Genomic DNA, 24130 nt, shown 5'->3' with positions numbered 1-24130 from the left:
TCCAAGTGTTGTCAAAGCTGGAGGCCTCTTCTCATCACAGCAGGGCCGGTGGCCAGCGGCCCACATCCTCCCCACAGCGGCCCCCAGGGCAGCACCTCCCTGTTTCTAGGGGAAGGTGGGAAAGGAGGGGCTGCGGCCGCATCTGCCCAGCCTAGGGTCGGAGGCCGTGGCAGCAGGCTCCCCACCGACCCAGGCACCCCCGCCAGTCCTCGGAGCACCCTGGGACTGGTATGTAGGGATGGGTGGCGGCTAAGCCGGGGAGTGGACGGGAGACAAAGCGCTGCTGCAGGCCCACTGGCGTCCCTGACTCCGGGTGAGGTTCTCTTTGAGCGGCAAGGAGGCCCCTCCCAGGCCTCAGCTGGAGCCCAGCTGCCACCCCCACAGGCACCGGGACCACGGCCCCCACCTCTCTTCGGTGAGCAAATGACTAGAATCATGTCTTACAAAGAACAGACTCCAAAAAAAGATATAAATAAATAAAAACCTTGAACATTCTTACAGGGATCTTAAAGAACAGAATACATGTTAAAAACTTCAGTAATTTATATCAATTTTAAGCGGTACTTTATATACAATGGGGAAAAAAAAACACATGCATAGTCCAAATACAATGTTGAAAACAGCATCTTCATAACAAAAGACCCCGAACACGAAGTGTTAATACCATGTACACGAATTCAAGGACCACCCTTCTTGTCTGTTGCACACAGTTTATTTAACAATATGATATAAGAAATGAGTTGGTACTTTACCGTTCTATACAGTGATTGAATCTTCTTCAATTTTCTTATTTATAGTAATTATAGCGCTTGCATGATTTACACTAGAATTGCTTTTCCTCATTTCAAGTTTCACGTAGAAGGAAGAAAAGAACGCGTCTTCTCTATGAACATGAGCAGGGTCTAAGAGAGTGATCGTCCCTATTTTTTGCCTAAAACCAGTTTTATCAGAGAAACAAAGCAACAATTTCTACATCTGCAAGACAAGAGTTTGGCTTCAGCCAGTATGTATAGATAGACGTGTGTGGGTGTGTATGTGTGTGCACGCAGGAGCCAATCGCTGCTGTCCAGGGGTAATACTTGGAGGACGCCCACAGAGTTCACTATAGAAAAAATCTTCCCGCAACATCAGAAAGTTATCGGGATACATTATAAGCTTGCATTATTTCAGGAATCAGTTTCTGAATATTATTTTTCTCACTTTTAAACATAAATGTTTAAAGTCTTGAAAATACAAATAAAAAATATGAATATAATGAACTTGTTTTTCCCGTTAAAAAAAGGCATGAGTCACCAGCAATGACGACAAAAAGAATCCAAACAAAACCCCCCTCCCCCCAAAACAAAAAACAAAAACGAAAAAACAAAAACAGAAAGAGAGAGAAAGAGAGAGAGAGAGAGAGAGAGACCAGATATTTAAATCAACTGGTTTTTAACAAAAAAATATATTCTTTGTATTGTTTCTTTAAACAGCAATCTACCCTTCCATGGCTTGGAAGTAGCAGTTCCATCTAGGAATAAAAAGAACCTAGATGCCTGGATTTCAGTACAAAAGGTCCAAGAACATGAAAGGGAAAAAAAAAAACAAAAACAAAAACAAAGGTGATGCTCTCACAATGCTACAAACCCTCCACAAACTTTTCTAGGGTGTCTCCCGTGGTGTCGCCGACCAGGGACAGCTCACTGGACAACGCACTCCTGTTGGGGGTGTTCAGCTGGGGGAGCATTGCACTCTGTTCGGGGTTCCCCAAGTGTCCCTGATCTATGGAGCTGGCCATGGTGACTGCCAGTCCGGGGTGGGGGGAACCAGTCTGGGGCGACACGTGATGTGGTGAAGGCTGGGGCTGTATCCGTGGCGACGGGCTGGAATGTGGAGGCTGGGACTGGGGCCGCGGAGACTGGACAGGGGCCGGAGACCGCACCTGGCTACTGAGGGACGTGGCCATCTGCTGGCCGGGGAGGTGCGAGGCCTGGGGCTGTCCTGAGAGCATGTGCTGCTGGGGGCTCATGGGGTTCGGCTGGCCTGGGGACCCGATCTGCTGCTTCATCTGCTGCTGCTGCAGGATCCGCTGCTGCAGGGCCTGCTGGATGTTGGGGGTGCTGTCTGCGCCCAGCCCAGGCTGCCCCATCTGGCCGAGCTGTCCCATCTGGGCCGCCATCTGGCCCATGGAGCCGCCCTGGATGGGGAGGTGCTGCTGCATCCGCTGCTGCTGCATGGCTGGGGGGTAGCCTCCCGGTCCTTGAGGCTGCTGGAACTGGCCGTGCCCTGCCATGCCCCCGGCCATGCCAGCGCCGCCCTGCTGCTGCTGCTGCTGCTGCTGCTGCTGCTGCTGCTGCTGCAGGAGCTGCCTTCGCAGCATCTCTCGGTACTGTGGGTTCATACTCGCCATGCTGGGGCTGTGCCCCGGGTTCATGATGTTCAGGGCCTGGCCCTGGGGGTTCAGGCCGCCCATCGTCTGCTGCTGCGGAGGCACCCCAGGCCTCGGCCCGCCAGCTTGCATGGCGTTCAGGTTCTGCAGGCCGGGCTGCTGGTGCAGGCCGGGCTGGGGCTGCAGACCAGGCTGCGCCTGGAGGCTGGGCTGGGCCTGGAGGCCGGGCTGACTGGCCACGTACTTGGCCGTGCGCTGTTTGATGAAAGCTGCCATCAGCTGAGGGTTGGACTTGAGGATGTTGAGCACCTGCTGCTGCTGCTGCGGGGAGCTGGGGGATTTCAGGGTCCGCAGCAAGTCCTGCAGGGCGCCAGGCGAGATGCTCCGGGGCGGCTGCACGCTGGGCATCCGCGGCCCCGCCACGGCCGGCTGGGCCGGCATGGACATCACGGGCCTGGGCATGCCTGGCATTGGCTGCTGCTGGGGAATGGGCGCCTGCTGCCATTGCCCAGGCGGCAGGTTGGGCACAACAGGCCCGCTGACCTGGTTGGGCCGGGGAACGTTCAGGCCCACGGGGGCCATCTGGCTGCCCGGGGTCACCATGCCCGTGCGCCCCGGGGGCATGCCGTTGTTGATATTCACCCGGTACAGGTGCTGCTGCTGCTGGGCCTCGCGCTCGATCTGCCGGGCCGCCTCCACCGCCGCGGGCGGGGGCTGGGCAGGGGGCGGCGGGGCCGGCACCTGGCTGGTGGGCTTCCCGGCGGACACCGTCGTGGGGGGCTGAGTCCGGGCCACGCTGGGGAAGCCGGCTGGTGACATGCTCACAGGCGAGGGCTGGGGCTGGGCAGGGGGCTGCGGCGTCTGGGGCGTGCTGGGCTGCTGCGTGGGGGTCCCGGGCGGCGCTGAGGTAGGGGATGGCAGGCTCTGCTGAGGCACGTTGCGGGTGTTCATGGTGGCCATCCGCCGGCGCATGAGCTGGGCCTGCTGCAGGCGGTGCTGGATCTGCTGCTGGCGGAGCTTGTGTTTGATGTTGAGGCAGAAGGGCACGGGGCACTTGTTTTCTTGGCAGTGTTTGGCGTGGTAGCAGCAGAGGGCAATGAGCTGCTTGCACACCGGGCAGCCGCCATTGGTCTTGCGCTTGCAGCCCTTGGTGTGCTGCACCACCCGCTTCATCTTCTGGCAGGACGGCAGCGAGCAGTTGGCGTTGCGGCACTGGCAGGCGTGCACCAGGGACTGGATGCAGCGCTGGATGCTCAGGCGCCGCGACTCCTGGGGGCTCTTGGACTGCGGCTCGCCCTGGCTGCTGCCCTCGTCGTCCAGGCCCAGCCCCCACTTCACCATCTTGTGGGTGTGGCTCTTCGTGTTGTAGCAGTTGATGCAGAGATCGTAGTCCTGCGGGCGGGGATGGACGAGCAGGCGTCAGCACACGGCCCAAGCACACACCCCTCCACCTCCACCCCCACCCCTGACCCCAGCACTGGGTCTGTGTCCAGGAGAGGCCAACGGACGCCAAACAGCTCCGCCCTGGAACCTCTAGCCCTGGGAAGACCCCGCAGCCTGGAAGGCTCCAAGGCCCACCGATTCATCTACCCATCCTCCCTTGCCCTCTTCTGGGGGCCCCATGCCCCCCCCCCCATCATGACCTGCTGGCTCGCACCATGGGGCATCGTGTCTGCCCACAGCTCTCAGGTGTTGGTGGCCACTAACCCTTGCCCTTCCTTCCTTCCTCTGCTCCCCAGGAGTGGCACCCAGACCCCTGTGTCCTGCTCCCATGCCTGGCCTCCCCTGGGTACACGCCCCCCCCCCCAAGGCTGCTGCGCCCTGCCCCTCAACACGTCCCCAGGGGCAGTGGGGCTGGCAGCACGGTCCTGTGGTGCCATCCCCACTCCAGTTTTCTAAAAGCTGCAGGTGGAGTCAGAGAACAAAGCCCTAGATCTGGAGGCTGAGCCCTCCCAGAGGACGTGCATCCCCCGCAGCAGGAAGGGAGAGGGAAGAGCAGGCGGAGAGCGGGGCAGAGGCCGAGGGTGTTCCAGAGCCCTCACTTGCCCCCAAGAGTACAGAGCTACCCTGAGGGCACATGACCTGGAGAACTGGCTCCAATGCTGACAAGGCACGGCAAGGACGGGGCATGAGGGCGGAGTCTGACTGTCTGCAGAGGGGGTGACACCCCGTGTGAGGGACCCGTCCGTGCCAGGGACAGCCCACGCCCCTTCACAAAGGGCCAAGACCCCCACAGAGGGGGGCTGGTGTGGCTCTACCATGACAAGGAAGGGGAGATTCAAGGCCTCTGACCTAAGGGACCGAGCCTGACAAGAGCAGGGCCCCCGACCTCTGGGCAAGGCTAGAAATGGGGACACCGTTAGAGGGACCACAGCAGCTTGCGCTGCCACCCTGCACCCACCACGCCCGACACAAAACCGGGGTCCACAAATCCACGAGGGAAATGTAATGCGCCTGTGGGGTCCCCGCAGCCGGGACGTCAGCACCAAGGCTGCTGCCCAAGCAAGCTCTGGCTTCCCTCCAGCCCCCCCAGCACCTGGACGCAGGTCGACACCGCCGGGAGCACCCAAGCTGGGTTGGGACCAGACCACACCGGTGAGGGGAGACCGGGCCTGGAGCTCTGGCACCACAGGAAGCCAACCAACACCAAGACGAAGCCTCTTATTCGGGGAACCCCAAGATATAATCTCAAAACCAATGGTGCCAGTGGACAGATTTAAACACTGCATTTGACTCTCTTCTCCTGGAAAACGCCAACTGTCTCAGGGCTTGTGGGAAAGGCAGGGGCCTTCCCCGCCAGGACCCTGTGGGGGTGGCGCCTGCTCACCTCGCACACGGTGCAGTGCCAGCGCGTCTCCACGTGGTGCTTGCACTCGTTGCAGGTGTAGACAAAGCGGTCCTGGCCCTGGGTGTGCAGCTCCACCAGCATGCACAGCGTGGACCACTTGGAGCGCCGCAGGGAGGAAAACTCCCAGTGCTTGTCCCTGGCCAGCGTGAGGAAGGCGTCCCGCCCATCCATGAGGTCGCAGCTGAGCAGGGGGTCGGGGTCCACGATGGGGGGCAGCGTGTTGATGACGGGCCCGGCATGGAGGTGGATCACAAAGAAGACCTGGGGGCAGGCAGGGAGGACGGCGTGAGCCCGCGGAGAGGAGCGAGCTGGCTGGGTGGCCCGCGCAGCCCAGCAGATGGCCCTGAGCCCGGGCCACGCGGAGGGCGTGATGAGCCGCGTGGCACTGCCCGGCCGGCCTCCCTCCTGCCCCAGGGCCGAGGCTACCTCTTTGTGCTTCTCCATGGTGGCGTAGAGCTTCTGGGACAGGTCGTTGGACACGTTGGGCATGCTGGGCTTCTTCTTGTTGGCTCGGCTGATGCTGCTTTTGTTCTTGTTGGTTTTCTTATTGTTCTTCTTCTTGGCGTTCTTGCTGTCGCCCTGACTGCCCTGCAACAAGACTCCAAGCCGTCAGCCTGCCCAGCCTCCCGCTCTGTGCCTGGCACTGAGGCCACCAGCCCATGGGTGTGGAGGCCCCAGGAAGCTGGGCTGAGGTGGGAGACCACCAAGCAGAGCCCTGCCCTCCACAGGCCCCGCACGGCGCTAAACGCTGGTGCCTTGAGAGGAGCCCGTGGAGGAAGAGGTGAGGATGCAAGAAGCAGGGCTGCAGTCGGCTGGGGCCCTACGGGGACAGTGGTGACAGAAGCCTCGAGCCAGCACCACCTGTGCCACACCAGTCACACACCATGGTACCCTTCCTCGCCAGGCAAGAACACACCTGGGATGCTAGTTGGGATCTAACAATTGAGGGGGAAGCCGCCACCCCTCGTTCTACGTTTTCCATTGGCCAGGGGCACACACTCCTCCTCAAGGGGCACATGGCCAGGGCTGGTCCCCCTTAGAGCCCCTCTCTGTGGACGCTCAGCGGCAGCACAGACTCTCCTCCCAGGCTCTGAGCCCCACACATGCGCTGACTCAGGCCACCTCACGAGCCGGAGTGTCTGGCGGCGGCAGCACACAGAAGGACCGGGATTTGCAAAGCAGCTCCGGTCCCTCTCCCGCGGACACGTCCACTGAAATCTCGCCCACCCGTCCAGGCTGGCGGTAGGCGGGTCCTCCTGGCATCGCCCAGACCCTGAGGAGCAGCATCTCCGGCCATAAACCTCCTGATGCTCCAGGGGACGATGGGTCCTGCCTCGGGGGGGCCCGCAAAGGGCAGGAGGAGAACGATGACCCGGGCCCTGTGACATGAAGACTTGTCACTCCTCATCCACGCTTTCTCCACTCAGAAGGGGCGAGGGAGAACGTCTCGCAGAAAGGACACGCCCTACAGCGCATGCCGCCTGGCACAAAGCAGCCACGCAGTCACACCCAGGCCCTTCCATGGGTGTCGGGCCTGCCTGGCTGGGATCAAATGCCTCGAGACGAACACATCCCCACCGATCCTCCCTCCACCTCTTCTCCTGGGGGGTGGGGCGGGGGGGGTCAGGCCCTGCCCTCCCGCTGCCCCTCAGGACGGGGCAGCAACCCGACTCAGTATGAAGGCTCCCGATGCAGCAGGCAGCCTTGATCCAGGATTTTTCTCAAGTGCCCCAAAGACGCGCCCCAAATTCTGGGGCTGTTCTTCTCAAAAACCATTACATGCTTCTTGCTACAGACACTCCAAATCCAACTAAGCCACCACCTCTCACTCCAAGATTGAAACACGGCTCCCAGTGGGGCCTCTGACCCCACATCTGCCCGGCCCCTCCCGTCCCTGCTCCACGAGTGCCCCCCTCCAGGCCCGCCCTCTCAGGAGTGGCCCAAGAGTGTACGCCCCGTTTCTCTCATGAGGACACACCCTGCAGCCCCCAGGGTGAGCGCACAAATGTGCCAATGCCCAGCGGAGAGGGAGCGGGGACTTGGTAACAAAGCAACTGAATGGGGCCTGGCAAACGAGGCTCGTCCTCAGGTCATTCTTCAGCTGAACTGACTGTCCCCAACCAGGACACCTGTCTCCGTCTCTGTCCACTTCTTCAGCGCTCCCCGGCAGCACGCCCTCCTCTGCCATCCTTCTGTGCCTCAGCCCCACCCGTCCTGCCCACAGATGCCAGAGCAAGGCCCTCCCATCCACCTTCTAGTAGCAAACGTGCCTCCAGCTCGCCCAGCACCCGGTGCAGGCAGTGCCCCGGGCCCAGGCCTAACCTGCAGGGGGCAGTGACAAGGGGAGGCTGTGTGTCAAAGCACCAGCAGAGGAGGCCGGCCCGCAAGCCGAGCGGCACCCGCACTGCCCAGCACAGCCCTTAGGGCTCCAGGCCCGGCCTTTACCTCTGTGGTCTCGCTGGCCGCCGTGCTCTCCTCCTTCTTCCGCTCCTCCTCTTCCTGCTCCAGCTCCTTAATGCTCTCCTCCAACACGTTAGGCCAGAAGTCGCCCTCAAAATAGGGCAGCTCCTTGGCACTGGTGAGCCTGTCTTCAGTTGCTTGTTTGAAAATGTCCTGGAGAGCGAACAAGCACAGTGGTGAGATGAGGGGGCTCCTGGAGGGCCCGGCTCCACGGCGCTGAGCAGCACTGCTCTCCAGCTGCCCACTGGTGCTGGCAGAGAAGCTGCTTCAAGTTTACCCTTCTGCAACTATGAGGCGCCCGCCCCGGCCGCACAGGCACCTTGTAGTCGTGGATGATCCGCTCGGCGAAGGCCTTGTCCAGCATCTTCTTGTACCACTCCTGCAGGCGCTTCGGCTTCGGGATTTTCTGATCAGGGGGGTGGCAGTGGAAGATGTAGTCATCTCCTTCACTTGGGGGACAGGCCCAGATGTGTCCTGTTACATACCTGCAGGACACACGCATCATTCAGAAGGATGTCGGGAGCAAAAGCATCCCCGCCTTCGCGGAGTGACAGCTGAGGAACAGGGACCAAGGACAGAACATGCAACCAGCGCTGAGACAGGCTCTGGCCCAGGGTACTGGAGGAGGCGCAGAGTAAAGTGGACTCTGGAGTGTGCACACGCAGCCTGGATATGGGCCCTAAGAGACGCTCTCCTGGCTGTGCATGTCGGGCAAGGGCTGAGGGCTGCAGGGACCCTACGACTCGGGAGAGCGCCGGGGGCTGGTGACGCAGCAGGCGCGCCAGACGGCTCAGACCCAGACGGATGCCTGAGCCTTCCATCGACTTTCTCCTGCACGACGGAAAAGGAAAAGCAGCCGAGCACTTTTGAGAGCTTAAAGCCAAAGGAGAGCTCAGTCATTCTGCTCGAAACACCTCAATCAAAGACCTCTTTTTCAAATTTGGGAAAGAAATGTGATCTAGAACATAAAAACAGAGATAGGAAAACAAGTCAGACACAAGAGACCACGGCTGGTAGGACTCCATCTCTATGGACCACTCAGAAAAGGCACCTTTATGGAGAGAGAAAGTAGATCAGTAGTCACAGGGGCAGGGGTCAGACAGGGAGGATGAGCCACTGGCACTGGCATTTTGCTGGGGGGTGACAGTGCTCCGAAAGTGAATTACAGTGGGGGCTGCATCCCTCAGTAAAGTCACTGAAAATCACACTGGAAACAGGTGAACGGTATGTCACGTAAAATATGTAACAGACAGGAGTTCCCGTCGTGGCGCAGTGGTTAACGAATCCGACTAGGAACCATAAGGTTGTGGGTTCGGTCCCTGCCCTTGCTCAGTGGGTTAACGATCCGGCGTTGCCGTGAGCTGTGGTGTAGGTTGCAGACGTGGCTCGGATCCCGCGTTGCTGTGGCTCTGGCGTAGGCCGGAGACTACAGCTCCGATTGGACCCCTAGCCTGGGAACCTCCATATGCCGCGGGAGCGGCCCAAGAAATAGCAAAAAGACAAAAAAAAAAAAAAAAAAAAAAAAAAAAGTAACAGACAGACTAGAATCGGAGACGAACACAGAAGGCAGGGAGGGCGCGAGCCACGCTGGGGGTCCCCGACGCACGTGGCCCAGGGTCTGTAAGGAGCTCCTGAGACCTGACGAATCTATCCAAGAACATCAAAATAAAAACACCTAAGATCTTAAAAAATACTTCTGTTATTTCACAAAATAAAAACACAGTGAAAGTTAAAAATGGAGTCGTATCAGTTCTGAATAATTTGATTTACACTCACCCCAATTTCTTCACATATTCTAAATATCCAATAAGGATCTCGTGGTAAACAGCCGTTCGGAGGCATCGGGGTCGGAAGAAATGAATACTATCCAGATAAGATATGTACACACGCCTGGGGGGGCAGGGGTGTGAGAGAAATTAATTGAAAGTAAAAGTTATCGCCCAAACTTGAAACCAAACACCAGCCCCTCCAAAAGCCCTCCAGAAATAAATTTTGATGGCATCTACACTGCCACAAACAGGATGGAAAAAACTCCCACCACCAATCCACAAACTCACTGAGCTAACAACACAGAGAAGTGTGGCAAGATCAGGGCAGAGCATGTCATTGTCACAGCTGCACCGAAGGACACTCAGGCCCACGCAGCAACCCCCACCCCACTCTTTGTGGGTTCGGCCGGCCTGGGTGGCCAGATCAGAGCCAAAGCCACACACTCATGACACCAAACACAGGAAACGGTCATCAAAACCCACTGGCTTGGCAGAAAACTAAGCTAGTTTGGTGGGTGAAGCAGTTCTCTCAGACGGTGATGGCGCCGGAGGCTGCGACATGCCACGCCACGCCCGAGAGGAGCTGGAGGACTACCTTGTGTTGGGCGGCGGGCAGTCAGAGCCATACTCCTGGACGTGCATCCCAAAGAAGCACACGTCCACTCCGTCAATCTCCTCGAAGGCAAAGAGCGCTTTGGTTCGGTATGGGAAAGACTCAGACATTTCCCCAGAATCCACAAACCTGGAATATAAGAGCCTGCTGTTTGCACACATCGCCGTTTACACGGCGCCCGACCGCCAAGACCCGCTGCTCTAGACCTGCAGGTGCAGAGGGGCTGGAGCTGTGGTCACCTCTGACCCCTGACGCAGCGCTGTCCCCTGTCTGGGTGGCTCAGAGCCGCGAGCCCATTCTCTGTGACACTTTCACTGGGCCAGGAATTCAGCTCCCCTGATGAATTAGGGTACTGAGACAGGGCTGGCAACATGCTACCCGATGAAAAACTCAGAAACCACGCAAACGCTAAAGCCCTGCCAGAGCATGGGGCTGGGTTAACCAGGTGCCGTGCCCGCCCCAACGACGTCTGCACACAAACCGTGACTTCATCCCCGGCTTGACCTCCACCGTCTTGTCTGAACTGGCCACCACTCGGACAAAGACCTCCCCGGCTTCGGGATGATTCTGTCGCCGCAGAAACTTGTTGACTCGGTCCTCCAAGTGGTTCCCCAATCGTGTGGTCTGCAGTCCTGAAAGTCGGGAATGAGCGGCTGAGGGGCTCCGGCGGCTGAGGCCAGAGCCACCTTCTCTTTTCAGTGTTGTCTGACAGAAGGGACCTAGTGTGTCCTGAGGGGAGCCTTTCCTAAGAGAAACGTGGACCCCGGGATCTCAGGCCTTCCACACCTGCAAACTGCCATCAAATGCCCAAAGAGTTCCATCTTTTTCTCACTGTAAGGGGCAAAAGAGTCACAAGGGTGGACCCAAATCTGAAAGAAGACGGGCTTTGTGGAAAAGTGGGGAGCAGGCACGAGGGAGGGTGCTGTGTGTCTCACTCGGGCCCGGGGAGACAGAGATCTGGCTCACATGGCTGTCACAGCTGCACTCCAAGGCGGACACATGCTCTGGAGGATCTCTAACAGAAATGGGGAGCCTGGGTTCCCACTATGGCTTGGGGGTTAAGAACCTGACAGTGTCTGTGAGGATGTAGGTTTGATCCCTGGCCTTGCTCAGGGGTTAAGGCTCCAGCGTTGCCACAAGCTGTGGCGTAGGTTGCAGATGCAGCTCCGATCTGACCCCCTGCCTGGGAACTTCCATATGCTGCAGGTGCACCCATTAAAAAAGGGGGGGGAGCCCCCATTGCTTGCCCTGGAGGGCAGGGCTGGAGCAGCTTTGCCCACAGGATGGCACAAATACCCTTAACTGCCCACCTCTGGGAGAGTCCTGCTGCAGAGTCAAACAACTAAGCCTCCCCAGGATGCAGACCCACCCAGCTGCCTTCCTGGTGGGTCCTAAGCCCCACCCCCCAGGTGCAGCCACCGTGACAGGAAGTTACATAGCATAGAAACACACATACAGTCTAGAAAGCATTAAAACCCTGTGAGTACACGAAAAAGACTAAACAGAAAAGCTGCAAAAGGTCATGGCTGACTATGGATGCTAGGACTTTAGAAGATTCCTCATGGAGGTTTAAAAATGTCTGCAAAATTTAGTAGCTTGGGCTCAACCCCTGGCTGGGGAGCTTCCATGTACCCGGCTTATATCCCCTCTCCCCCGCCAAGAAATATCTGCAAAATCTAGACTTTCTAAACTCAGTTCCTCTACAACAAACACACCAAAGGTGAAGTTCTTTCTGGCATATATGTTACACTCAACAAAAGTGATTGAAAAGAGAAAAGCTTACAATGGTGATGAAATAAACACCCCATTGAAAAATAAAAACCTGGACTTCCTGCTATGGCACAATGCGATTGGTGCTGTCTCTGCAGCACCAGGATGCAGAGTCAATGTCAGGCCTGGCATAGCGGGTCAAGGATCCAGTGTTGCCGCAGTGTAGGTCGCGACGACGGCTTGGATCTGGTGCCTGGCCTGGGACTTCCATATGCCACAGGGCGGCCAAAAACCCCCTCCACAAAGACCAAGCAAACAAACAAACAAAACAAAACAAAAGAGAACAACAAAAAACTTGAAAAACTATAAAAATAAGAGAGTGGATTTAAGGTTTGTTTCACACCCTGTGCACACACACGGGTCGCACGCTGTGTACTCACACCCTGTCCCCGCCCCATCTTCATGCCCCTTGGGGCCGGGACAATCGTCCTGAGAAGGAGACTCAGGTGCAAAGGAGTTACAACTGCCTCATGGATTCTTTGTGAAGGCCCTGTAGAAAATTCTCACATTCTCGCCCCCGCCCCCCCGGGCTCCCCCACCCTCCCACACTGCTGTTGATTGCAGCCTGAGGTGGCTTCCAATCCAGAAGAGGACACAGCTAGGAAGGGCCACCCCTGCCCTCGTGAACTACACACATTACGACTGTCACACAGTGAGAGGATCGACCTTCCGAATTAGGTCTTTACCTCCTTTACCCAAATCACCTGAAGGACCTGTATTAAAAATGCAGGGTTTTTTTGGTTTTGTTTTGTTTTCTTAAATCTATTTAGGGCTGCACCTGCAGCATATGGAGGTTCCCAAGCTAGGGGTCTAATCAGAGCTGCAGCCGCCGGCCTACACCACAGCCACAGCAACACAAGATCCAAGCTGCATCCTCGACCTACACCACAGCTCACGGCAATGCCGGACCCTTAACCCCCGAGCAAGGCCAGGGATCGAGTCTGCAACCTCAGGGTTCCTAGTCGGATTCATTAACCACTGAGCCATGACGGGAACTCCAAAAATGCAGTTTTTAAATGAGACAATGATGACAATCTGGTCATAAGCACCAAACTGTGTCATGACGACGTCAAGAGGCTGGGGAGGCGAGAGGAGCCACAGGCCTTACAGTAAGGACAGTGCTGTGAAAACCTGGGGAGCAACCAGCTCAGGCTCACTCAGTGCTGGGGAGAGGGGTTGTGCTCACCCCGTGGTGCCCAGGTTCCCCCAGACCAGCAAGCTCAGGCCCTGGCATTTCTGCGGCTGCCCTTCTCCCTGGACAAAGGGCTCAGGCTGCCACGTCCTCTGTTCAGACTCCGTTTCCACTTCCTGCCTCCGCTCCGTGCTGAGTGGGTGGCCCCGCAGGTGCCTCTCCGCGTCTGCACAGACACGTGTGTAGGGGGTGTGCGTGAAAGTGCAACAGCTCGGCCTAAAAAGGACCGTTTTAAACTGGAACCCGCTCTTCAACTGTAACCCACCTTCGCCCACAGCACATGACAGGGGGCGGAGCCTTTTCTTTCTGTGATCAACCCTTCAGCGTTTGGCTTTCTGACCTCCAGGCTCTACCTTGTCAGGGAGGCTTTTCATAACCTAACACAGTAAACACACACTCGTATTCTGACCTTTGGCCCCTTGAACCACCAGAGTCGAGCTGTGTGTGTGGCGTCAAGTGGGGAGGGGGTTTTGGCTGCAAGGTCAGCAGCTGGAAGATACATTCCACCCCACCGCTCCTCTGCATCCACAAGGGACTGGTTCCAGGACCCTTCCCCAGTCTGCGGATTCTGGAGTTCCTTCTGTGACAGGGTGGAGCAGAGACGGCCCTCTGTATCCACAGGTTCGTGGCTGTGGAAGGCCGACGGCCCTAGGTCAGAGCAAATACGATGAGGCAGCCTTTCTTCCGTGACCTACAGACATGCGCAGAGACTATGCTAATAGGTGTAGGAGACACTACACTCCTGAAGTCCTTTTCTATATGTGAGAGCTATAGGTGTTTGTTTGTTTTTTTTTTTAAAGGCCATTTCTGGAGTTCCCGGTGTGGTTCAGTGGAAACATATCTGACTAGCATCCATGAGGACGCAGGTTTGATCCCTGGCCTTGCTCAGTGGGTTAAGGATCTGGTGTTGCTGTGAGCTGTGGTGTAGGTCAAAGACGAGGCTCGGATCTGGCGTTGCTGTGGCTGTGGCGTAGGCTGGCAGCTACAGCTCCGAGTCCATCCCTAGCCTGGGAGCTTCCATATGCAGCCCTAAAAAGACAAAAACAAACAAAAGCCCACACCTGCACCACATGGAGGGTCCCAGGTTAGGAGTCAAATTGAAGCTGTAGCTGCTGCCCTACACTACAGACGAAGCAACTCGGGATCTGAGTTTTGGCTTCGACCTACGCCATGACTTGCAGCAATACAGGACCCAGTGAGCGAGGCCAGGGATTACACCTGCATCCTCATGGACCTTGTGTCCATTCTTAATCCGCGGAACCACAATGGGAACTCCTAATGTTCTACATCTTTAAAGCTCATTTGCCAAAAGTCCACACATCCCTCTGCACCATCTTGTGGACACTGGGGTGGGGGCTAGGGCGGGACCACCCCCCACCCCCCTACACCTCACTCTTTCAGCAGCAACTGCTTTTTCACTGAGGCCTCGCTCTCCCAGTAATTGTGTCTTGGTCACTGAAGCTCTGGCCCAGGAAGTGATTCTAAGTTGCTGACTTCTTCAGCGACATCGCTCAGAATGGATCTTTTATTTATTTACTTGGTTTTTCAGGGCCACACCTGTGGCATATGTAATCAGAGCCACAGCTACCAGGCTATACCATAGCCACAGCAACGTGGGATCCGAGCCTCATCTATGACCTACACCGCAGCTCAACAGCAATTGCTGGAACCTCAACCTACTGAGAGAGACCAGGGATCAAACCTGCATCCTCATAGATACTAGTTGGCGTCATTTCCGCTGAGCTACGATGGGAACTCCCTCAGAACGGATCTTTTAAAGCAGGGTTCTCACCTGCGTCCCTTCCCACTCCGACCGGGACATGTGGTGATGTACAGAGACCTTTCTGATGGCCACCATTCCTGGGTGGGGTGGTGTTAATGGCACTGAGGGGGCACAGGACAGCCCCCACAACAAAGACCTTTCTGGCCTAAATGCCAGTAGAGAAACTCTGAGCTAAAGAGAAATACTACAGTTGTTCATAATTCATTAATATTTCAAAAGGTTTCACAAGAGTAAGTTTAAGTGATAGGGGAAGTGGGAGTTCCTGTTGTGGCTCAGTGGTAACAAATATGACTAGGATCCATGAGGATATGGGTTCGATCCCTGGCCTCACTCAGTGGGTTAAGGATCTGGCGTTGCCGTGAGCTGCCGTGTACAGACGTGGCTCAGATCTGGTGTTGCTGTGGCTGTGGTGTTGACCAGCAGCTGCAGTTCCGATTAGACCCCTAGCCTGGGAACCTCCATATGCAGCGAGAGCAGCCCTAAAAAGCAAAAAAACCAAAAAACAACCCCCCCCCCACCAAAAGGATAGAGTACATGGATTTGGTAAAGACAGAGTTTGAGCTGAATCAACACTGACTCGGACGCCTTGAGCAGGGCTTCCTCCGTGCCCGCCACCCGTGCTTCCTTCCGCCTGTGGGCCCCTCCCTCCACCCAGCACTCCTCTGCTCCAGCTCCTCCGATGGCCCAGCTCTTGCTAGGGCCCCTAAGCAGTGTGCTAGTTGCCTGAGCTGCTGGAGAAAAGTGAGAGCAGCAGGGAGTCCTGGGGGGGGAGCTTTAAAGGCACTGAGCAGGGGCTCTTCTCACTCAGGTCCGCTGCCAGGCGGGAGAGGCCACGCTGCAGAAGGTGGCTTCAGCACTGGAGAGCCAGCCGAGCTGACAAAGATGACACACCGTACACCTGCGAAAAGCCTCATCGCCACAGGAGCGAGGAACACCGATGAAACGTTACTTCTGCAGCAGCAGGGGGCTTGCTTGGTGCCAAGCTCTCAATGCGGCAGCAACGGGCCTGCCGGCCCCAACCAGATCAGGCCCGGCCAGTGCTGGGTGACAGTGATGCCCACGGGGCCCAAGAGGGTCGCTCCTCACAACAGCGCGCCCCACAACTATCGGCATGCAAACAGCCCCCCGCACACGTGCCCAGGGCTTGAGGGCGCTGGTCACAACAGGATGTGCGCGCGTGCACACGGCCGGGGGGTCTTATTTCTAAGCCTCTTGAGAAGGATCTGCTGACAAATTGTCTCCCCTGGACGTTATGAAGTTTACCCCAGGTGAGCTTCCTAAACGCTCACCTAAGAGACTGCGGAGAGCTCCTGCTCTGCTGCAGGGGATTAAGGATCTGGTGTTGCTGCAGCTGCGGCTCAGATTCGATCCCTGGCCTAGGAACTTCTGCATGCCCTGGGTGCAGCCGAAAAAGGAAACAAACAAACCCCACACAGACTGACCATAAGGCTGACTTTCACATAAACATCAAGGCAAAGGATTCTCCTTAAGGGTGAGACAAGAAAAATACAAAGTATCAGAAGCAGACTCACAGGCAAAACCCCAGATGAGCTCTGGAGCCGTGTGGTAGCTGAACTCAGGAAGACGGGGACATGGACAGGTTTTTCTAAAATGTGGACGCTTAGAGGCGGGAGACAGAAAGTCTGCCCCAACTTACTCTTAGCACTGAATTTGTTTTCTTTCCGAGTTCTGCCCGTTTTCTTCAAGCAGTTGTCGCACACAAAGCTGCAAAAAAATAATGGGTGTGATCGGATTATATAAAACAGTATATGTTGCCAAACCAATGAAACGCAGCATTCAAATACTTTGTTGGCAATTTAAATCGCATCATTATACAATAGTGAGGAGGCAGACTGCTTTGATTCTACGATTCCTAAATCGGGCAAACACTTAAGACTTAAATTTAGAACCAGCTGCTGTCTATCTAATTGCTGGATTCTTGCTGACAACAATGCATGAAAAGCAGCAGCGGCCGCATCAGCCCCTCCTCTGTGCAGAGCCGCCTTCCCTTCCGAAGATCACAGAAAATCACCAGGAAATTACTCACCCCGAAGGCCAAATGATATCATAGTGGAGCACACAAATCTGATGCATCTTCCGGCCACACTCCTTGCAATCAACGAAACTAGAAGACAAAGAAAGCTGCTGTCACACACGCAGCCACACAACAAGCTTCTGAGGAGCTGGTGGGCTGTGCTCACACCTCGTCCCCTTGATGACTGAGAATCTGTGGCATTAATGCATCTGTCGACTAATTCCGCTATATTTAAAAAATGCATCAGTATGACATTTTCTATAGGAAAAGCTGACTTTCTTTTTTTTTTTTTCTTTTTATTTTCCCACTGTACAGCAAGGGGGTCAGGTTATCCTTACATGTATACATTACAATTACAGTTTTTCCCCCACCCTTTCTTCTGTTGCAACATGAGTATCTAGACATAGTTCCCAATGCTATTCAGCAGGATCTCTTTGTAAATCTATTCTAAGAAAAGCTGACTTTCTCCCTTTCTTCGTATAAATGCCTCACCTCTCTCCTCTCCCAATCTCCTCTCCAACCAGAAATGAAAAGCTACTTCTACAAATCGCGATGACGAAGGCGTATTTGACAGGTCAGCTTTTCTGACATGACCGCATGCTTGCCAGACCAGCGCTGGCTCTAGGCGACTGACTGACTGCACAGGCCTAAACGGACGTCGACGACAGGGAACAATACCGTCGGGGTTACATAGCCTTGTTCGAAAGCCCAGGCCCAGGAACTGTCTGCTCGGAGTCAGCGCCAAGGCTGGGACACAAAGGCTAACTGGCCAGTCACGGCCTTTACCTGGGGGACAGCGCCCACCCGCCCTCTGCTCAGCTTCCGCCAGGGCTCACCCGGGGCCGTCACCTCGCCTGGGAATCTTCACTGCCGACACGGACGGTCAAAACCCTCTGTTTTCTCCAGCCACTGCTCAGAGCCACCACAATGACACACAGCTCGTGGAAGGCCGAAGGGGCCAGAAAGGGCCAAACGGCTCCAAACCGTCCCGGGCTCCGGCCCTTCTGACCAGCCTGGACCCTGATGCTCTCTCACTCCCGGCGGCTGAGCCCCGGCCTGACCTTCCCACTGCCCTGGCCGAGCAAACCTCCAACCAGGGATGGGGCTGAACCCAGCTCCTCTGTGCCTGCTTGGCCTGAGGGAAAAGACGGACACGGGCAAACTGCAAAGTGCAGCGGCCCTCTGCCGTCCTGTGTGGTGGCTCCCATTCCACGGGGTGGCTGTTCCGGACCTTGACTCCGTCCTCAAATGCCATGTCACCCTGACCGGCGCCTTTTCTGAGATCTCAGCGGCTGAGCCAAGACTTTAAAAGGCCCGCAGGTCTGTGCGCCTTCCAAAGACAGTCTTTCCTCAACTCCTCCCTGTGACGGGCACGAGGACTGTCAAAAACGCAGGACACGTGGTCGACACCCTGTTCTACCGGGTCTGCTCTCAACGGTCACGACCAGCCGTCCGGCTCCCCGTGCGGCACTGCCTGCTCACGTGCGTCGGTGCCTGAACCACAGCCGACCCAGGACGGCCCTTCCCACGCTCCCGAGGTGTGGCCTCCCCCGCACCAGGCCTCCTCCAGGCCCGCTTCCCTTTCCTCCCCGAGCTGCTGCTTCTCGTCCCCTGGCTGGCCTCCCCACTAGAGAGCAAAGTCTACCCTCCAGGTAAACCCACCCTGGATCCGGGGTGATCTTTCTGTCACAGAAACCCCAGATGTCCCCCAGAGCCTCCGCAGCACACTTAGGAGGAAGCCCACGTGTCGGCAAGCAGTGACGGCGGTGGCCCTGTCCCGTGGGCCTCCCCCCACGGCTCCCCGGGACCTCGCACTTCCGCGCCCAGAAAGCTCTGCCTGCCAGCCGACACCTGCTTCCAGAGGAGGACTGCCTCCCCAAGACCCCCCTCTGCCGATGCTACGACCCGCCTGTCCCCTGGTGTTCAGGGGATGTATTCTGAAAGGGAAAACTGAATGTAAAGGTAGAGAAACTAAAAAACTACAGGGGGGACACGACATGAAACTGCCCCCCAGCCCTGGCCCCTTCTTGCCCAGGCACTGCTAGCGGGACAGACAGAGTCAGCGCCCAGCAGGGGGTGGCGAATCTGTCTTGCCCTGGGGGCTGAGGGAGGGAGGACCTGCTTCTGAGCCTGGACACCCACGGCCGCATTCACCAAACACCTGACAGAGCTGTGCTCATCAAACAGCCCTAGATGGGCCTGCACCAGTGACAGAATAAAACGGGTGTCTCCACACGCTGGGGTGTCCTCAGGACTTGGCTTTGGGGACCTGGGAGAGGCCACCACACTGAAGGATCTCTGAGGCCTCCTTAGGGGCTCTTACCAAGCCAACTTTGCAAACTGAGTATCCTCACTGATCAATGCAGGGAAGAAAGTATCTGACAAAGACCTCTGAAAATGTTAGCACACCAAAGACAGTGGGCTTCCCATTACTTCTTTCCCTTTTTCTTTCTGTTTTTTTTTTTTTTTTTGCCATTTCTGGGGCCGCTCCCATGGCATATGGAGGTTCCCAGGCTAGGAGTCAAATCGGAGCTGTAGCTGCCGGCCTACACCAGAGCCACAGTAACGCGGGATCCGAGCCAAGTCTGCAACCTACACCACAGCTCACATCAACACCAGATCCTTAACCTACTGAGCAAGGGCAGGGATCGAACCTGCAACCTCATGGTTCCTAGTTGGATTCGTTAACCACTGAGCCACGACGAGAGCTTCTTCCCATTGCTTATTTCTAAAAAGTGGTTTCTAAGAGGTTTCCTTTCTGAAAAATCCCAAGTTATAAGACAGGTTCTAGCAGAACCAAAACATCCATCTAATCTTAACACCATTAAAATGCAGTACCTGGACACCATGCTACAGAGACACCTATTTTGCGTGAGTTAAAAAAGAATACACAGGGAGTTCCCATCGTGGCTCAGAGGTTAATGAACCCAACTAGTATCCATGAGGTGGATGTGGGTTCAATCCCTGGCCTCCCTCAGGGCGTTAAGGATCCAGTGTTGCCGTGAGCTGTGTAGGTCAAAGATGTGGCTCGGATCCTGTGTTGCTGTGGCTGTGGTGTAGGCTGGCGGCTGCAGCTCTGATTCAACCCCTAGCCTGGGAACCTCCACATGTCACTTCCACATGGAAGTTTTTTATTTTATTATTTTTTTTTAGACAAAAAAAAAAAAAAAAAACAAAAAAAAGAATCCACATCTGAAATGACTTCACATGAAAAATTCTACCCAGGGCCATGTATGTATTTCTAGCATCTTCTCCTGCAGCCCAACCATAAGGAGGAAGCTTCCTGATCTGAAACTAAATCCTGAAAGTCAGAAAGAAATAGCTGTATACTCACGGTTCAGGATCTAAGGTATCATTTTTCTTCTTTTCAAATTGATCCTTTGAAATTGTCCTTGTTTTGGGGGGAAAAAAGGGAAAAATGTTAATTTATCTGGTGAGTATAAACGAAAAGGTCTCTGGGATATTACTCTGTAACTAGTTCTTCACATAAACAGTATGTAACGGTCGGATGAAACGCCAAGTAGCTGTTAACAAGGGCATGAACAGATGGCTCAATTCTGGAGAAAGCACTACCATTCATTTTTCTCTGACCGCCTTGGAATATTTTTTCCAACTATCATTAGCACTTATTACAAGATTTAATTAAGCCAAGTCAAAATATGACGGCAAAATTATACTGAGGTTCAAACCTGTTAATTTTCAATTACATCTATGCAGTGAATGCTTACTGAATTTGATGAGCACTCGTGTCACTAATTCTTCTTTTTTTCCTTTTGGCCGCCCCGCAGCATACGGAGTTCCCAGGTCAGAGATCAGATATGAGCCGCAGCTGCAATCTAAGCCACAGCTTTGGCAACACTGGATCCTTCACCCACTGCGTAAGGCCGGGGACTGAACCTTCGTCCCAGCGCTCCTAAAATGCTGCAATCCCATCTCGTCACAGTGGGAACTCCACTAGTTCTTCTAACGCTGACATTCCCTCATTAACACAAGTCAGCATATATTAAAGGGCTATTTCATTTGTTTCTTTTCTATTTCTCCTGGGGGGGCCATGCCTGTGGCATAAGGAAGTTCCCGGACAAGGGATCAAACCTGTGCCACAATAGTGACAACACTGGATCCTTAACCCCCTGAGCCACGAGGGAACTCCAAGGATTTCATTTCTATCGCCCTTTTGCTATGATCAGTGTACACACGCAAACTACTTGACTGACAGAGTCGTGATCCAATTATTCATCATATAATTGGACCAAAGAATTAAGATGACAAAGATATAAAAACAAATTGAATATGTAGAATTTCTGTCATTTTGATCTGTCTTACAGGTGGCTATGCTTTGCTGTGTGTCTAAACAGGTAAACCTCAGGGGCAGAGAAGTGTCCAGCAGTGCTGGAAACTGCTTCGGTGGGAAGCCTTTCTTGCCTGTGGGGGGACAGTGACACTGGGGGACTTTTCAGAGCGGCAGGAATCATGAGGAGTCAGGAGAAGCAGCACATGTGGGCAGCCCAGGCGGCTGTGGGGGATCTCAAGCCTGTGAGGGACGTGACTCCCAGTTTGAGGATCTGCTTTTGCTTTTCTCCTGCCACATTCTGGCCATTGGCTACTCCAAAGTAACCCCATCCGAGGACAAGCATCGGGGCAGAAACGGTGAACTCTGGGAAGGAAGGAACTAACTCGTGCCTGTCTGTGCTGAGGTCTCACCGTCAGGGCTGTTACCATCACCAAAGAACAGAGGTTCCCATGAAGATCATCTCAATGCTACAGACAGGGGATGACGCAGTGTCGCTACTGACAGTTCTGAGACTAGGGTTACCTGGTTTCTGAGGCCTAACCAAAAATTTATAACCTCCCCAAATGGAAGTTGACAGACATGAGGGAAAATCCAGTGGTGGTTTTTGTTTTGTTTTGTTTTTTGTCTTTTTAGGGCTGCGCCCGTGCCATGTGGAGGTTCCCAGGCTAGGGGTGTCATCAGAGCTACAGCCGCCGGCCTGCACCACAGCCATAGCCATGAAGGATCCGAGCCACGTCTGTGACCTACACCACAGCTCAGGGCAACGCTGGATCCTTAACCCACTGAGCGAGGCCAGGGATCGAACCCCCGTCCTCATGGATCCTCGTCTGGTTCGCTAACCACTGTGCCACGATGGGAACTCCCAAGCCAGTGTTTTAAAAGAACAGTGCGCGTCAAGAGGACCACTGCACTGCAGCCACAGCGTCACGGGCTCGAGAGGAGGGAGCAATGCAGAAGTGGTCCTGCACTTCCGCTCCCACAGCTGCGGTTTAAAGGATGAACGTGGGTGAGTTAATACGAGAAAAGCACATCACACCCAAGTCCACATGGCAGGGGCGCTTCCCTTTTCACCAGGGACAAGCAGCAAACAGTGAGGAGTCACCCCTGAGAGAAATGGCAGAAGGGTACTTACGTCTGGGGCTGTGAAGGGTCGTCACCCAGGGTAACATTCTCCCCCTGGATCTCTGTGAAACACTTCTCACAGAAATGATACCTGTCAGCAAGAAGGCCATACTTGGGTGAACTGGTCCATCATAACACACAGCCACCCAAGCAACGAAGCCACCAATCAGAGCAGGGCAGATCACCACGACGAAGGGGGGGCGTTGTTGGTTGATTGATGGGTCAGTGAGGACAATGAAAGGAACAGGGCAGGTGGGGAAGGGAGGATTAGAGAACAGGGGAGGGAACAAATAGCACAGACATAAAGGTAAGACGCACACACCAAGACAACACAGAGCAGAAAGCCAAGGCAAAGCATTGATTAGCATTCGGTCTCACTGCACACGCCTCAGGCCAGCATCACTAACAACCGGCTCGCCAGCTCCAAGGGGCAAATGCTTTCAAGGAGGTGTTACTACTAGAATTGCAAGGAGCCTGAATTTAGGAGTTTGGATCTTGTTATTACTTAGGGAAAATCAAATATAACTTCAGGGTCTGAGGAAAAATTTACTTTGAACCAAACAGTCTAACAAAAGGCCTTAGAAAAGCAATTTAAACTGAACTAGCTTTATTTTTTAAAATGGAAAATTTATGCTTGACAGGAATTCATAGATTTTATTTCTGGTATTAAGCCAGACCTTTAAGGTATGAAAATGTTGAGCACCCAGAACTGGTTTTAATTTTCTCCTGTTAATCACTTAGTTAATTGGCTTACAATAGAAATGAAACCAAATCCATACTCTAGACAAACACTTAACAGAAACGCAATAGGGGTCAAAGACTTTCCAGCCATTTATCAATAATACACAGAGAAAAAACTGTGATATATTGTATCAACAATACAATATATGTAAGTCCATGAACAATCTTAAAATTCATTTCTAAGCTCTGATTTAAAACTTTGTGGTCCTGGGACCAATCACTCATCCATCTGAGATACTCAGTGATTGCTCGGACTTGGTGATAACCCCCGTTAAGCAAATTTACAGAGTTGATCTTTAAAGCACAATCTGCATTTGAGAAATTATCCACCACCCCAATTTCTTATAATAGAGAGCCTGGGCTCAAGCTGTCGAATAAGAGCAATTAAAACAACAACTATTAAATGTTTGGAAAGGACACAAATGAGAAATCAACAGGAATGCAGGCTGATGCTGCATAAAACAAGATGGGCCCCGCAAAGTAGACAAGCCGAATGAGGTGAAGGACACACGCAGGAAGGATGAGCGTGAGGCAGCGACGGCAGCACAAAAAATGCGGGTTTAGTGCTCAAAACTACGTCTACAGGATGCCAAGGGGATTAGTGCTGAAGACACTGTGACGAGACTCGGAGCACCACACTGATCACACGGGCAGGAGGAGATACAGTAGCTTGTGGCTACACACACACACACACACACACACACACACACACACACACACACACAGAGGGCTACAAACGACTGAGGTCCAGGCCCCTGCCTGGCCAGTCTGTCTTCATTACCACTAAAATAGGTCCCCACAAGTCCTAGTTCTCATCTTAATTAAACACACTGAGTGTTGGGTCTGCTGTATTTCACTGACTACACCCATACGGTGAATTAAACGCGTAGAACTTCAGGGCACGCACACATCTCGAGATCGTCTGATTTTTCCGTCTGTCGAGGAGGAACACGACAAATTCACTGTGTGTAGCAACCGCACAAATAAAAGTTTCTCGCTGGGACTAGTTTATTTAGGACTAATTCAATCAGCAGAGTCTGCCAAGATTATAAACTCTGACCAGGGACAGATTAGCACGGCTGTTTTAAGATATATGATACGTATCTCTTTCTCTGAATGAACTATCCTGATATCCTGG

The 24130-nt window shown here is 54.5% G+C and overlaps 1 protein-coding gene across 1 annotated transcript in view; it reads right to left on the bottom strand.

Moving 5' to 3' along the window:
• Positions 526–24130, bottom strand: part of CREBBP (CREB binding protein) — a 141878-nt gene continuing 118273 nt past the window's right edge. Inside the window, exons 20-31 of the mRNA XM_005662184.3 lie at positions 22262–22342; positions 20173–20229; positions 16851–16928; positions 16461–16528; positions 10540–10690; positions 10041–10187; positions 9453–9566; positions 7996–8161; positions 7662–7829; positions 5643–5804; positions 5196–5477; positions 526–3760 (exon numbers count right to left, since the gene is read on the bottom strand). Of these exons, the coding sequence (XP_005662241.2) occupies positions 1619–3760; positions 5196–5477; positions 5643–5804; positions 7662–7829; positions 7996–8161; positions 9453–9566; positions 10041–10187; positions 10540–10690; positions 16461–16528; positions 16851–16928; positions 20173–20229; positions 22262–22342 (3616 nt within the window). The 3' untranslated portion in view covers positions 526–1618. The remainder of the gene's footprint in view (positions 3761–5195; positions 5478–5642; positions 5805–7661; positions 7830–7995; positions 8162–9452; positions 9567–10040; positions 10188–10539; positions 10691–16460; positions 16529–16850; positions 16929–20172; positions 20230–22261; positions 22343–24130) is intronic.

Source organism: Sus scrofa, chromosome 3, assembly GCF_000003025.6.
Source record: "Sus scrofa isolate TJ Tabasco breed Duroc chromosome 3, Sscrofa11.1, whole genome shotgun sequence".
NCBI lineage: Eukaryota > Metazoa > Chordata > Mammalia > Artiodactyla > Suidae > Sus > Sus scrofa.
The sequence above is the reverse complement of the archived record's forward strand: the minus strand, read 5'-3'. Positions and strand labels throughout refer to the sequence as shown.